We start from the raw sequence: 15,184 nt of genomic DNA, 5'->3' as shown, positions 1-15,184 counted from the left end.
TTAACTTTCGGGCAATAATAAAACGCGTGTAATAAAGTTTCTATTTCTGTTTTGCATGANACGCATCGGTCAGTGTCTTTAAATCCCAATTTGAAAAGTGTTTCATTTGTTACAATAGCGTGGTTTTGTAATTTTATTTGAAAAGATCTTAATTTTGTTTCCAACGTGCAAAAATAATTGTTCATGTAAACTTTCTCCCAGTCGTCTATGTTCCCAATCATTGCGCACCATTTTTGTTGCGTTCCGAGAATTGGTTCCTCCAGCGCCGCAACAATGCTTCGGTACATCGAGCTTGTCGAATTTAATTCTCCTATGCCATTTAACAATTGTTGCACCCTACTGGCGCTGTTATTCTCTATCACAATATTGCCTGTGTCCCAGCTTTCAGGTATAGATTTAATGAGTTCGTTATAGCACAATATGCGATAAACGCACAAGTCTATCTTTAAACATGGCGGGCGCCCTCTATTTGCAAAAAAAAAAAATCAAAAAGGCTGCGTCGAGCCTATCGTACCTCGGCAACGACGGTTGCTAGAGTCGCTAATGGAGAGCGAACTTGTTTTGAGTTTTAGAGTTTTTTCAGTAAAAGTTTGAAAAGCTAAGCTACTTTTACGAATATTAAACATTGTTATTAGAATAAGTATATTAATTATATATAATCTATAAATCAACACATTGTCATTGTTGTTATATGCTCAGTTATTTATTGTTATATATAAAATCAAAAAGGCCCAAAAATAATCACCTACAAAGTTGTAACATGGTACCTGTCCTAACTTCGGTCAACTGTCTTAACTTCGGACGTTTTTTAGACGAATATGATTTAATTTTTTTAATAGTTTACGCGAACAAATTATGGCATAGCTGTACATAACACTATATAAGTACTTTAAATGTTTTTCTACCAGTGTACTGAATATTCAAATTCATAAATATTTGTGGTTTCATTATTGTTTAAAAGTAACTAAAATTTGCGTAATTTAGAACAGGCAGATCTTTTGGGTTTTGTATTGAAATTTATTTTTTCTTTTTTTTCTCTAACAAAGAGAGAAGGCTACAATGCAACTTGCCCACTGCTTTGGCGCAATATCACATTACCAGAACAAAACAATATTGTTGCAATAATTATGTTATTATTGGTCTTTTCCGCTTAAGTTAATGGCATTTGTAGCTTACCAAAGCCCTAGCTGAAAAACTCTGTTTTATTTGTAACATTTGTAATCGATAATGATCGAATAAAAGTAGAGGTAAAAAAACCATGAATTTACAAAATAAAGTGAAAGAAATATTTTATTTAAAACTTTTATGGATGTGAATCCCAATGCCCTATGCCACCCTATGGAAATGCTTGATTCTTCACTAATGCCGAAAAAAACTATTAACTATCAACGTCTCATCATATACCATCTAAGGATTTTATGTTTAGAGGGTTTACCAGAATTTCTGGATATTATTTTTTTATATTCAAGTTTAAATGAATTAACCCACTATGGCTTTGGATGATCCCAGGATAGAATGGATTCGGGATCGAGTGTGTCTTGGTTTGAACATTAAAGACAATGAGGTGGGTCAACTAAATTTTACAAGTCTGTATTTTTTAAACCTTATAAAGTTTTACTTTTTCGATTGAACATGGCTACATACCAGATTATGCTGACTGCTGGCCAACAATCCTGCTTAAATTGTTTGATGTTGAATAATACTGACGCAATGGCCCCTTAAAAAAAAACATTTTAGGCTGCAATTTAACACTGTTCATACCAAGAGGATTAACCAGATTGAAAAGAATGACCTGATATTCATGGTGATTCGGTAATCCCTAATTGGTAACCAGTGAAAAGTTTGGTTTCAAAATGTTTTTTGGATTTCAGTAAAGTATATTTTTTGCGGAAAAGTCTGGCGTTTATGTTGAAAACTAATTTTAAAAATGCGCAAAAACATATTTCTTTACTGTAATTCACCTGCCTTGCGTATGGGTATAGGCAACGATTTAATTCATCTTGCAAAATAAAATTATCGAAGATATCAAACCTAACATTCTCTCTAGTAAAGATTTCTAACAAAAATTAACTTTGTTCATACTTAGGTGTTCAATGAAATGTTATCAAGATATGAAGGTGAGGAAGAAATTAAACTTCAACATTTCTTCAATGAGTCATCTGATGATGAAGGAACATCTGCTTTACTCTTCTATGTCCTCATGGTGGAAGAAGAGGAGGAAGTTGAAGTTGAATGTGGTCAGATCATCTCAGATTAATTTTATAAGGAATTAAAAAATGCAGAAAAATTATATGAAATATATAAGTTACATAGCCTAACTTTTACATTCAACATGCTAATATCTGATATGAAAAAATACTTCATAAAATAAAAAAAAATCTTTAAATATTTTCCATTTGTTTTAGAACCTGATATTCCTGACATAACATCAGATGCTGGTTCAACTTCAAGTGACAAACCACACAGTGCTGCATCTGCTAATGGGGAAGCCCCTGATGGTGATTCTCCGGAAGAAAAAACAACAGGTTCATTGTGAAAAGAATTTTAATATTTCTTTTAAGATTACATTCTTTCAATTTTAAAAGCTTTATTTCAAATATTTACAAACTGTAAACTGAATGTTATTAATATTTAACCCATGTCTGTGTTGTAGTTTTGACACCCAATTTAACATTGGAACTATCAGGTGTAAGATACATATTTTTCTACCAAACCACAGAAATATAATAATAAAAACAGACCATTTCATGATGGCATAAAATTGTCAAACAGTTTGATTTTTTAAATGATTAAATAATGTAAATTACAAAAGCTGAGAAACCTCAAGAGGAAGGTGAAACTGAAGCAACATCAAATGATGCGGATCCTTCAGCAGAAGATAATGTGGTTGCTGAACAGCCCATTAACACGGTGTGTTATTTTAATGGCAAAGAGCTTTGTGGTACTGACTGTGTTTGTGCTATTGCTATATTTAGAATTTTTTTCTAATTCTAACATTAAATAATTTTAAGTATATTTCTAAGTATCAGTAATCAATCCTGTTTTAGAAAATAAACTAAATAAGCAAGTAACTATTTTTTAAAAGTTTTTAGCCATCATAGGCTACTTAATTGCCTGGTGTTAAAAGTAAAAACCTAGGTATCAACAGTGAATTTTTACATCATCAGAAAATCATTGTTCAAATGGTGGAACGACAAATATTATACGTTTGTGAAAATCACCTGCCTGAAGATCAGATGGATAAGGTATGATATTAACTATTATTTTATTTTATTATAAGTAAGCTATAATTTACCACATAAGCCTTATAGATCCTTTTTTGTTGAACAGTTGTTCTTGTTGTTCTTTGTGATGGTTGTGTCCACATATTTCAGTTCTTTCATAAATCCTTTGACTGGAATCAAATACATTATATATTAATAAATTATATGGTTCTTGAGTTTTAAAGCGGCATAAATATAAACTAAACATAAACAATTACTTTTAATAATGTAATCACTAATCAGTATTTTAAAATCTGAATGTTAAAAGCATTTATCACAATGTTTGCAACAGTTTCAATTGAAGACGTTGCTAAAGATTTTCACGTGTTAAAAGAGTTTAATTAGCAAATAAATAACATTTTAAGAGCTAATTCAATGAAGTGAAGTCACATCAGTTCTAATTATCTTGTTTGTGCAGGAGTGTGTATATTTCCTAAGGAACCTCAGCGGAGTTATCCCTGTTCCCAATGACATTGATGAAGCGAATTCAACGCTCTCCATGTATGTTGAGTCAGGTGTGCTCAACAGTAGTTCCCTCATCATGTTGGAACAAATGATCGCACAGGTTTGTTGCGGTGGACTATTATGTTGATTATCTTGCTATCAACAATAAATACTATCAATTTTAAAACTGGTGTTATATTTAATATTTAAAAAAAAACAGTTGTTTTTGCTCATCACCCTACTAATTACATAACGTTTATGACAGTGAAAAGAGTTTGGCCATACTTCATATTTTTATGTAGGTATTTATGCCTTTATTATCCTTTGGTCAACATAAATCGGGTGAAATTCTTCCGTCCGCTGCTCAAACTCCACAACTTCAACAATACTCAGCATCAACACCTGGTGGTGAAACACCTCGGTATGTTGACTTGGGTTGCATTTATTTTAAATGATAAACATACTTCTAAAATAGGTTGCACAAATATAATTATCTTATTTTTAGCATGTATTCAAAAAAAATAACAAACTTCCTAAATTTAGTTTTAGATCATGTTTTTATTTTTTAAACATTTTTTTTACTTTATTAACGTCTTCGAGCCAAAAGTTTTATTACAATACAACTCCCAATTATAAAGGGAGGAAGAACTGCATCATGAAAGTCAGGCTAAAGCAATGATGCGTGATGAGTTTCTTATGAGTTTATCAAAGTTTGTAAAACATATTCAGCGAACAAGTCAACAACTTGAAGGTTTGTGGAAGTTGAACCTAATGCGATTATTCATTTTATCGCACATTTATTTTATATTTTGCACAATTTCGTTATTTGTCTTTACGTCTATTTTTGTTTCTTTAAGAAAACTAACTTGATAATAATTCAACACAAATGACTCGTTTGTCTGCTAGGTGTAGCGACCACACTTATTTTCTTTCAACTAAATTTAAATTTTTATTTCTAAGTATGTTTAACAATTGTTGTTTTAACGCTATATCCTGTCTTTTTGTTGAGAGTATTTTTAAATCTTCGCTACGTTAATCGAAAAGACAAATAAAGTTATTATTTTTGTTATTAAAATAAATTTTTTAATATCTTACTTTAGTTTTTTTTGTGATATTAACGTGTGTTAGTAAAAATGTATTTTATATAACAACTCATTTCTGTCCAGGTGAAATAAGACTGGACATTCCGAATTTGAACTTGGATGGCGATATGATTGAGTTGGCCCGTCGTCCTGGATTGATGGAAGATATTGAAAATGCTTGCGGGAATTGGCAACAACAAATTTCAGCCGCCATCGAGCAACAGCTGAAGAAGAAGCCACAGGTTGATATGTTATTCAATTAAAAACAATAAATGTTTTAACCTATGTTATTGTTGAATAAATTGTAAATTGGAGCATCTTGTTTTGGGTGGTTTTATTTGATGTCAATAAGATTAATAAGATTAGTAGTTTATAACAAAACAATTGTTCCAGGGCAATGGTCCGTTGGCTGAAATTGATTTCTGGAGGGAAAGAAACGCAGCTCTTAGTGCGTTGAGTGAACAGTTAAAGTTACCAACAGTGACCAAGATGTTGGATGTTCTTGCACAGAAAGCTGACACAACCGCTTTGTCAAATTTTAAAATGAGTCGCGATGAATTATCGAAATATTATACGGAAGCAAAAGATAATGTTCGATTCTTAACAACACTCGAACGACATTTCAAAGTAAGTGTAATTGTTTAATAATTTGTTCCTGGCATTAATAATGTCAATGCATTGTCAGTTAACTTGTATTCTTTCATAGCAATACTTACATAACTAATGTTTTAATGTCACAGAGTCTTGCACATGGTGCTGGTTTCCACACTGTGGTTGAAACCATTCCTTCCATGATGAATGCACTGCGTATGGTGTGGATCATTTCAAGGTGAATTTACATTTTTACAACATATGTATGAAAAAGAATAATTTAATACAATATATGCATGTAGTGTTTTGTCTACATAAATTGATTGTGATTTGTGATGGTTACATTTGTTAAATATTTTCAAGTCTAGCTTATTTTTTAACTTTATTTCAAGGCATTACAACAAAGATGAGCGAATGGTTCCTTTGATGGAAAGAATTGCTTGGGAGCTTGCTGAAAGAGTAACTCGTGTTATTAACATCCGAACAATTTACAGAGAATCACCTGAACAGGTTTGAAACATGGTGACAACATAAACTGTGTTTAATTCATGTTTTAGTCAAGAAAACTTTTAATAGTATAACCTTCATAACCAAATACATTCATAATTTTTATAGCTGATATGCATCACACTAAATATTTAATATTTTTTCCAACACTATTTTTATTATAGGTTAAATTAAAGACATCAGAAGCTTGTCACATGCTTGAGTTGTGGAAAGAAACTTATTTTGATGTGAGAGCAAAGATAGAAGCTTCTGGAAGGGATGCCCGTTGGGAGTTTGATCGAAAACGTTTATTTGATCGTACAGATTACATGGCTGGCATCTGCAAGAATTTGCATAATGTTGCACAGGTAATGGACATGAAAACGGTGGACAATTTTAATAGAACCAGTAAACCACATCAGGACCCAGCCAAACTTGTCCAATTAGGCAGGATAAACCAGTTGCACTTAATATAAAATAATTGCCTATGCCCTGCATTATTTTCTCACTAAACATGTGTACAAAAAAAATCATCACCCAGAAATAACATTAGCCCCATGTTTGTTAGGAAGATGTTTTTTAAGTGAAAAAGATTGTACAAAGTAATAGATCTAAATTCGGCACCGGCAACAGTTTGATTTAGCGAGGTTGACTAGATTAGTAAACATAAATAAATGGTACAAACATTGCAGTGATATAAACATTGTATATTATACAGCACATTTATTATAGTTTGATATAGTTTTGGTATATGTGCTTATATTGAGTATATGTCAGAATGATACAATTTTCTCACATGGATATTTATCGCAATTCCAAACACTAGGTCCTAGAGGAATTTTACAACATATTTGGGCCTGAGTTAAAAGCAGTCACCGGTGACCCAAAGCGAATTGAGGATGTTTTAAAGAGAGTGGACGGCTTGGTTGGTCCAATTGAAACTGTTAAAGTTGATCCATTCGAACTAAGATCGGCATCCATGTGGAAAACTGTAATGAACTGGTTTGAAAGAGAAGTGCAAGCTATTGAAGGTAAATACAGAAACTAAGCAAAGGTTTTACATTAGAGTTTGCAAAGAGACCCAGTTCAAACTAATTTTGTACTTCCAAATTTAAACGGATTTTGGAATCCAAATAATTTTTCCTAATTTAAACATATATATAGAGTTGTGTATGCATTTTTTAATCATTTGACTCTGTGAAAAATAGTGAAGGTGCATAAGATAATTTTTAACTACTTAGTCATTAAGACATATTCACATTGGTTTGTTGTTCATCTACTTTAGTTGAAGCAAAACGTTTCATTGATGAATCTTTCAAAACACTGAGATCAGCAGAAGGAGCGTTTGATATGTTGCTTAAATTCAAACACATTCGATCCAGGGAAGCAATAAACAACCAGATGATGAGAAAATTTAACGATATACTTGCTCAATACATGAAAGAGGTGAAATTACGCATATTTATTAAAGTGTTTGGTTCTATCTGATTTAAGGTATGTGTGTAGATGACACAACACTTAAGATTCATATTTAGTAGCTGTTAAATAATTCTAGTCTTTTTAGTAAATTGATGTTTTGATTGCACCATCATAGCTTCGGAATAATTCTATAAGTTGTGTTATAACACCATATATTGTAATAAATGTAAAACTCTTTACTCAGTGACTACGAATATTAGAGAAATAAGGTTTCAGATTGAACCCGTTATAAAAATTAAGACTGTGTTTAAATTCTTTTAGTAAAACATTATCTTTTTACTTAACATGCAACAAACAATATACGTTTTTCTAAAGGTTGAAATTATCAACAAACTCTTTCTTCAATCGATGAATGATCCTCCATTAACAAAGAACCAACCTCCGGTAGCTGGAGCAATCTCATGGGAGCGATCCCTTTTCAACAGGATGAAACACACCATCATCAGGTTTCAAAGTGTGGATGACATGCTGATAACTGAACAGGGAAAAGCTGTAAGTTTTTTAAAAGTGGATAAAAATATTATAGAATGTGTTTGGCCAACCAAGTATATAGCTGGTAATGCTGGTGATTGTATTTTTATTTTTTTCTGAACGATAGACAATTTCTTTAACTCATTAGTAAGCACTGGTTTAAAGCAATTTCTGTACCTTGCCCAAATACAGACATGCGCACAATAGTATTAGCATAGAGCTCTTTACCTAGTTTAATAATTATCATATTTTTTTCCAGGCTAAGGCAAAATATCTTTTGGTTGCTCGGCAAATGAAAGATTACGAAGACACAAAGTACCAGCAGTGGTTAGAATACGTGGATGGTGCTCTTCCAAGTTTGCTTAAGAGGAATCTTCTTGTACATCCTTTACCTCCAACAACACCAGCAGGTTGTGTTTTATTTTTTTCTCAGTTATTATGATTTTCTGCGAGTGTGTGCTCCCAAGCCTAATATAAAAGTTTAATTGTAAGTAAATTATTTTGAGGTATGATAATAAAGTCCCGCCATATGGCAGATGAAACATTGGTTACCATGAATCTTAATTTTTATTTTATACCTCAAAACGAGAAATTGCAAAATTAGTTTGTGATCTATGTCCACATGTTTGAAGAAATCATCAGCATTATATATTAATTAACACTTTAAATTATATATTAATTAACACTTTAATCTTTTACCTGTAATGAAAACCAATGTCATATGGATTTATGATAAGTTAAATTCAAAGGTAGTGAACTGTATGCAAAATCTCGCAAACTTTTTTATAAACTATTTCTTAATTTATTATTTAGCTGGTAGTTCTTCTGGACCACCCCAGACACCAGCGAATATTGAAAATGTTGATTCAAATGATGAATTCAATGATATCTTCAACACAGGTGTGTTTTGAGAAATTACTACACGTTTATTTTGAAATGATTATTTAAATGGGCTGTACCAACAAAAAAATGTTGATGGACAGATATGGATAAAATTAAAATTTTTATAAAAAATGTAGCCAAAATATATCACCGTTTGTAGTTTCTCAACTAGTATAATACGTTTTGATGCACTTTTACAGACAGGCTACAGTTTTATTTTAAATTTGTGGTACATTGTATTTGTGTATAAAAATATTTAATTTTTTGTGGGTTTGCCTTTTATTAAACACAGGATGTCTCATAAATCTGATAAGATTTTAAAACTCCCCTTCATTTGTTTGTGTATGGAAAAGTTTTTAAACGTAAAATCCCTTGCCTGAGAAATAATGCCAAAAGCTTCATGATAAACCCGCATACGATTCTCTTACCTAATCATGTGTAAAAGCAGCTGTAAAGTTAAAAAATAAATTTCACTTTCTTATAAATTTCACTTTCTCTCTATTATTTGGTTTGTATGATATTACATATTTAAAAATGTTGTACTGTGTAGATTTTGAATTTTTTGAGTTTCTTAATTTCAATAATAATACTGCTCACACACAGATGCGAAACAAAATGATGGAATTCAATACATCGTCAATTTTGCTCCTGAGCTGCAGGAAATCACAACTGAAACTAAGTACATGGAACAACTTGGTTTTCTGGTGCCAGATCTTGCAAGGAATGTTGCTCTCCAAGAGGATAAGTACTTCTCATACATCAGTGGGTTGACACACATGCTCAATAGATACCATGCTCTCCTATCATCTCTAGATAGCGCAGAGGTATATTGTTTCTTTGATACCGTGTTACATTGTGTTTATTATCTTTTGCTCCCACAGGCACAGTTACTTGATGAACACATACGTGAACTCAAGCGAGTCTTAAAACCTGGATATAAAAGACTTAATTGGAATTCTCTTGGTATACAGGTAAGAAAACTACTTTTTTTCTGTTGGCTTTAAAGTTTATAAAAAAATGATACTATTTGAATTTAGAATAATTCACCTGAAAAATATATAATTTAAAGCGAAACATGTTATCAGGATTATATTACACGATGTGGGGTGGCGATTGGAAAGTTTGAATCTCTGGTGAATCAGATACAGAAGAATGCAAAGGATATCGACAGCAGGATACAGATGATTCGTAATGTGGATCTGTTCAAAAAAATCCCTCCAAAGCAATCTGGAGATTTACCAAATGTTAAAGTAAGAATGTATCTTAGCTTACTTAAACATGAATATTTTTATTAAACAACCCTTTACATAATTTATCATCGGTCGTGTCTTTACACACATTTTTGTTTCTATTAGAAGTTTAAGTTAATTAAAATAAATGGCTCGTCTGTCCGCTAGGTGTACCAACCACGCTTATTTTGTTTCAATTAAATGTAAGTATGTTTTTAACTGTAAGCCTGTTTTACCAACTGTTGTTTTGTCAGTATATCCTGTCTTTTCATTTGATATATTTCTAATTATTTGCTACCGTTATTGAAGAAACAAATAAAATTTATTATTATTATTGATATGAAGTTGCAGTTGCTTTTAAATAATGTATAATTTGGTTTCAACAACAGGAGTTCTTTGAATATATTGAGTTAGAACGAGCGAAAGATCTGGAGGCCTTAAGCAGAAAATATCGAGCAATTGGTCCACTCTTAACTAAAATGGAAGGGCTGGTGGCACACACTAATACTGGCAAGTCACCAAGATTGCACAGGTGCTTGTTATTTTATCAATGGTATTTTTAAAGATAGTCCAGTGTACTTATTTTTTGTGATGTTTCTTTACGATTCTTTAAAATATTAAAAAGAATGTTAATTGCATTAATCAGTTGTATTAACAAATTTATTTTATAAGTATAAATTCAACTATGTTAAAATATTGAAAATAAAAAACATTATATTTTTGTCATAAAAATCTAATGAAACTATATTGTAATAGTTGATTGATGGGTAATTTATCTCAGGTATTATGAGCACTGGGAGAGACAAATGTTTGATTCTCTCACTGAACTTGTGACCAGAAACTTATCCAATTTTAATGATGGTGAGCAACAAAAATATATTTTTCATAAAAAATTGTTTAAGCCAATCTGTTTAGGTTACAAAGACAAATTGTAAACCAAAAAACAAAAATATTATTAAATATATGATTGTTTTTCTTCAGCTGTGACTGGCAACACACAATTGATGCAAATTGAAACAATTCTTTCAACACCTGAGATCGTGCTTCATCCTGCTGCCAATGAAGTTCACAAGTTAACTGTGCAGTGTGTGCGTGATTGTGTGGAAAGCACCAAACACTTTGTGAGATGGATGGCAGGTGAATATATATATATATATATGGTTAAAGTTAAAATGTATACTGCTCCAATGTCATTCAGAGATTTGTAGATAACATTTTAGATATGGGTTTTACTTACATGACTTTATGCTGACTGTTTTATATTTAAAATTTTTTAAAATCACATTGTCGTAAACAAGCTATAAAGCTGTTTGTTTTTAAGCATTAGAAAATGAAATAATAGATACTACATAATGTACAAGGGAAAGTAATTTACTTTATTTTGAACTTCATTCAAGGAACTTGCGCTGAAACACCAGCTCAGCAAGCAGAAGGTCAAGATGAACCAGTTCTTATAACATTCTATCAAGACATTGCACCCAATCCTCGCATAGCTGAGTTGTTTACCTCCATTTCAAGCAACATGCAGAAGATATTATCCAATCTAACCAAGTTTCTTGGCCAACGTGAGTCAATTATTTTGTATGTTATCAACTGTGTTTATTATTGTGTAATTTTGTTTTTTATTCACATTTGCATACAAGTCAAGCCGTCATTAAATGTAGTATTTTTTTCTGTCAGAAAGTATCTAATTCCCTTTGAATAAATTGCATTAAGTAACATGAGTTAAAATTATTATTTTTTCAGCCAAATGGAAAAGATATCGAGCATTATGGAAACTTGAAAAAACCATTGTGATGGAAAAGTTTGCAGCAAAGAATCCTTCATGTGTTGCATATGATGATAAATTACTATTTTACAGCAAAATAGCTGAAGATGTGTTCTTACAAGCCACTCCAAAGGTTAGTTGGATGTTTTAAAACCGAAACAATAATGGCTAAACATTGCAAAAATATAAAATGCAAAAAAATAACTTTTGTCTCAGAAAACGCTTGGAATTAATAAAATATTTATTTTAATTGTTTCAGGATGAACAATGTTTGAAATTGAATCTTGTCCCACTTGCAATGACAGTGCAGGAACACGCACTCATGTGGGTTCAATCTCTTGGTAAATTACTCAATGATTCTGCAAAGGAAAATCTCTTTTCTCTCAGAGATATGTTGGTAAGTGACAAAATCAACTTTCCTAACAGTTTTCATTATTAAAGTAAACAAGTTATTTATTTGATTGATATTTTTTATTTTTTATTTCATTTATTATAGAATCAAATGGCTAAAGATCTACAGAGGAGCCCAGATAGTCTTGAAGACTTAAAGTTTGTTCTTGGCGTAATTTCTAACACAAAAGCAATATCTCTTGATGTTGAAATGAGAATAAGTGACATCATTGAAAGGTTGATTTATTTCTAATTTAAACATCAGATTTACTGTCTAAGCTAATTTAAACACTTGTCAAATTTTGTAAAGAAGACGTTCGTGCACTAGTACAGTCAGGTGTAGTTTTAAACTGTAGAATAAATGTAATTTATTGATCCTCTTATGACTGTTGTTATAACACAGGTGTTTTGTTTCACACACCTCATGCTCTCGTACGATTTACCACGTATTTATATATTATATTATTAAGAAATATCTTATTTATTTGTAATTTATGGCTCACAATTTAAACAACCCATAAGCAACCACTGGGTTGAAGCAATTGTTGTAAAGTGTCTTGCCCAAATGCCCGCACAATATAATTAGTGGCGCAGTGACTAAAAACTTATTAAACTTTCCTTTTACTAGGGATGCTTTGCCATTGTTTTGTGGATTAAGACCATTTTTAAAATATGGTTTAGAATCTTTGTTTGTGATTTAATTTATCTGCCTTGGTGTATTTAAAGAAAACAATCAAATTTATATTTCCAACACAAGGTATCGCACAATTCAAATGTACAAGATTGAATTCTCCGATGAAGAAAGAAATTTAGTTTCAACAATTAAACAAACATGGGATGACTTGTTTTTTAATGCCAAGGTGAGAGGAAGATCATCTTGTATGTTCTTGACCACATTATACAACTTCAAGGCCTACAAACCAAAAAGTTCGATATACTTAACTATCAATATAAATTGCCAGGAACTTCAATTTATCCAAGCATTTTTCTTTAACAATAAATAAGATGAAATTCTTCATTTAACTTATTTAAGCTTTATTTACTTATTCAGGTGAAGGATAAGCTAGATAACAACATAAACACACTTTCCATTTTACCAACCAAAAACTCATGATCTTAAATTTGAAACCCAGGTTGTGGATGTTGGCCTTACAAGTGTAAAAATCAAGTTCACGAAAATTACACAAGAACAAATAACCGTGTTTAAAGGAGAACTTGAAGGTTTTGCCGACACGTTTCATGAATCAGGACCGGGTGCTGTTGGTGCCGACCTTGAACATGGCTTGAAAATTCTAACTCAGTTCAGAAAAGATCTTCAGAAATATGAAGCTGACAGGTTTGCTGTTTAAACATACTCTTCACTGAAATACTCTAAAAATATGCTTGTTTATTGCTAAACTTTTGTTCGTTTACTTTGATTGTCAAATTATGTACATTGAATTTTACCTTGTTATTTTGTTTACCCTGTATCTATAGATATACGTTGCATTTGAATCTTGATTTTTAGGCAGGAATTGACAAATGCAGAGAAATTGTTCGACCTTCAAATCACTCCCTATCCAAATTTAGTTCGTGTACAAAACGAAATGAAAGGATTAGAAATGATTTATGCTTTGTATCAAGAACAGAGTGTTGCAAGGGAGGAGTGGGCTCAAACTTTATGGGCAAACCTGAACGTCAATCTGGTTCGTTTTAATCTAGTGATAAACACTATGCGACTTTGATTTATATTTAATTTAAATTGTTTAGTCTCTTATCGAATAGTAAATTTCTAACTGAGCAATCACCGAATTTACCAGAAATTAATAGTTTAATCTTCCACACATGTTAGTGCCGGTACTTTCTGGATTTATATATGTAACAGCACATAAAAAATGGTAACGATAACATAAATACAGTAGATAACTTGCCTCCCCATCTTTTATTAAACGTTGTATGCGTCTTTATACAGCTTCTTTTCAACCATTTAATAATGGTACATGTCTATTTATTCGAGCTATGTTTGCTTGTGTTGTTTACTTTATGTTTTTCCTTATCAGCTTGTGGAAGGCATCGAAAACTTTGTAAAGAAACTGAAAAAGTTTCCAAAACCAGTAAAAGCTCTTCCTCCTGCTCAACATCTTGATGCAAAGATGAGAGAATTTAAGGAATCGATTCCTTTGTTCTTGGATCTCAAGAATGAAGCTCTAAGAGAACGGTAAATTCTTATTTTAATTCATTAAGCTTTATTGCATTTTTATAGCAAAGAGAAAATAAAAAGTTTCATGTTTGTTATAATTTTTTTATGTTCCATATTGCCTTTTATGCGTTTTTATGTCAAATGCAAATTTTATAAAAGTTGTCAATATATGATATGTGACATCTGCTAAATTTAAGCATCATAACTTTAAGAGTGATAAAAAATTCCTTTTTTTTTCTATACCGTAAAGCATATCAGTTTCTTTAATAAAAAAGTTTCTTTTAAGTTTATGAAATAAATATCATTATATATTGTTGATATTTACAGTCATTGGAAAGAACTGATGACAAAAACTGGGAAAAACTTTGATATGAATCCTGACACATTCACCCTTGAAAACTTATTTTCCATGCAACTTCATAATTATGCTGACACAATTGCTGAGATTGTCACTGCTGCTTCAAAAGAACTGAGCATTGAAAAGGGGTTGAAAGAAGTAAAGATTTATAATTTTCCAAGATAACTTACCAAAAAAGCATTATAAATATGAGCTTTTATTAAAACTTATAGTTTATGAGTCTTTAAAATCTAGTATTTTAATTACTTTTGTAAGTGAAAAAACTAAATTAAGTACAAACAGCTTTATATTCAATTGAAACTTTTAATATAAGGTGGTTGAAACATGGGAGATGATGAAGTTTGTTGTCATCAAATATATGAAGGGAACTCAAGACAGAGGAGTTGTTCTAGGTATGTTTGTTGATAATATGACTATGTATTTACGATTCAAATTGCATAAATATTTCTAATGAATAAGTTTAACTGTGTTTAATGCTCATAGCAAGCTGTGCCTAACATTTACATCATATTTTTTTCATAGTTTTTAATTTTTTTTTATGTTTGTTACTACATAACCTAAT

The 15,184-nt window shown here is 31.2% G+C and overlaps 1 protein-coding gene across 3 annotated transcripts in view; it reads left to right on the top strand.

The window, feature by feature from the left end:
• Positions 1 to 1,408: 1,408 nt before the first annotated feature.
• Positions 1,409 to 15,184, top strand: part of LOC100180461 (dynein heavy chain 10, axonemal) — a 43,907-nt gene continuing 30,131 nt past the window's right edge. For 2 of the 3 annotated variants that reach the window (XM_026840579.1, XM_026840580.1), the window contains exons 1-34: positions 1,409 to 1,564; positions 2,087 to 2,237; positions 2,406 to 2,525; positions 2,810 to 2,910; positions 3,168 to 3,245; positions 3,682 to 3,828; positions 4,010 to 4,128; positions 4,346 to 4,458; positions 4,874 to 5,031; positions 5,183 to 5,416; positions 5,530 to 5,618; positions 5,773 to 5,890; positions 6,052 to 6,234; positions 6,693 to 6,897; positions 7,152 to 7,312; positions 7,661 to 7,837; positions 8,076 to 8,226; positions 8,630 to 8,716; positions 9,302 to 9,522; positions 9,580 to 9,669; positions 9,784 to 9,948; positions 10,317 to 10,459; positions 10,709 to 10,788; positions 10,909 to 11,064; positions 11,325 to 11,492; positions 11,674 to 11,828; positions 11,955 to 12,092; positions 12,192 to 12,322; positions 12,843 to 12,945; positions 13,219 to 13,421; positions 13,593 to 13,770; positions 14,125 to 14,282; positions 14,592 to 14,760; positions 14,936 to 15,014. In XM_026840579.1, coding sequence (XP_026696380.1) covers positions 1,490 to 1,564; positions 2,087 to 2,237; positions 2,406 to 2,525; positions 2,810 to 2,910; positions 3,168 to 3,245; positions 3,682 to 3,828; positions 4,010 to 4,128; positions 4,346 to 4,458; positions 4,874 to 5,031; positions 5,183 to 5,416; positions 5,530 to 5,618; positions 5,773 to 5,890; positions 6,052 to 6,234; positions 6,693 to 6,897; positions 7,152 to 7,312; positions 7,661 to 7,837; positions 8,076 to 8,226; positions 8,630 to 8,716; positions 9,302 to 9,522; positions 9,580 to 9,669; positions 9,784 to 9,948; positions 10,317 to 10,459; positions 10,709 to 10,788; positions 10,909 to 11,064; positions 11,325 to 11,492; positions 11,674 to 11,828; positions 11,955 to 12,092; positions 12,192 to 12,322; positions 12,843 to 12,945; positions 13,219 to 13,421; positions 13,593 to 13,770; positions 14,125 to 14,282; positions 14,592 to 14,760; positions 14,936 to 15,014 — 4,804 coding nt within the window. In that variant the 5' untranslated portion in view covers positions 1,409 to 1,489. The remainder of the gene's footprint in view (positions 1,565 to 2,086; positions 2,238 to 2,405; positions 2,526 to 2,809; positions 2,911 to 3,167; positions 3,246 to 3,681; positions 3,829 to 4,009; positions 4,129 to 4,345; positions 4,459 to 4,873; positions 5,032 to 5,182; positions 5,417 to 5,529; positions 5,619 to 5,772; positions 5,891 to 6,051; positions 6,235 to 6,692; positions 6,898 to 7,151; positions 7,313 to 7,660; positions 7,838 to 8,075; positions 8,227 to 8,629; positions 8,717 to 9,301; positions 9,523 to 9,579; positions 9,670 to 9,783; positions 9,949 to 10,316; positions 10,460 to 10,708; positions 10,789 to 10,908; positions 11,065 to 11,324; positions 11,493 to 11,673; positions 11,829 to 11,954; positions 12,093 to 12,191; positions 12,323 to 12,842; positions 12,946 to 13,218; positions 13,422 to 13,592; positions 13,771 to 14,124; positions 14,283 to 14,591; positions 14,761 to 14,935; positions 15,015 to 15,184) is intronic. The other variant, XM_026840583.1, reaches the window with a different exon arrangement.

This window comes from Ciona intestinalis, chromosome 1 (assembly GCF_000224145.3).
Source record: "Ciona intestinalis chromosome 1, KH, whole genome shotgun sequence".
Taxonomy (NCBI): domain Eukaryota; kingdom Metazoa; phylum Chordata; class Ascidiacea; order Phlebobranchia; family Cionidae; genus Ciona; species Ciona intestinalis.
This window is presented reverse-complemented; position numbering and strand designations above follow the sequence as displayed.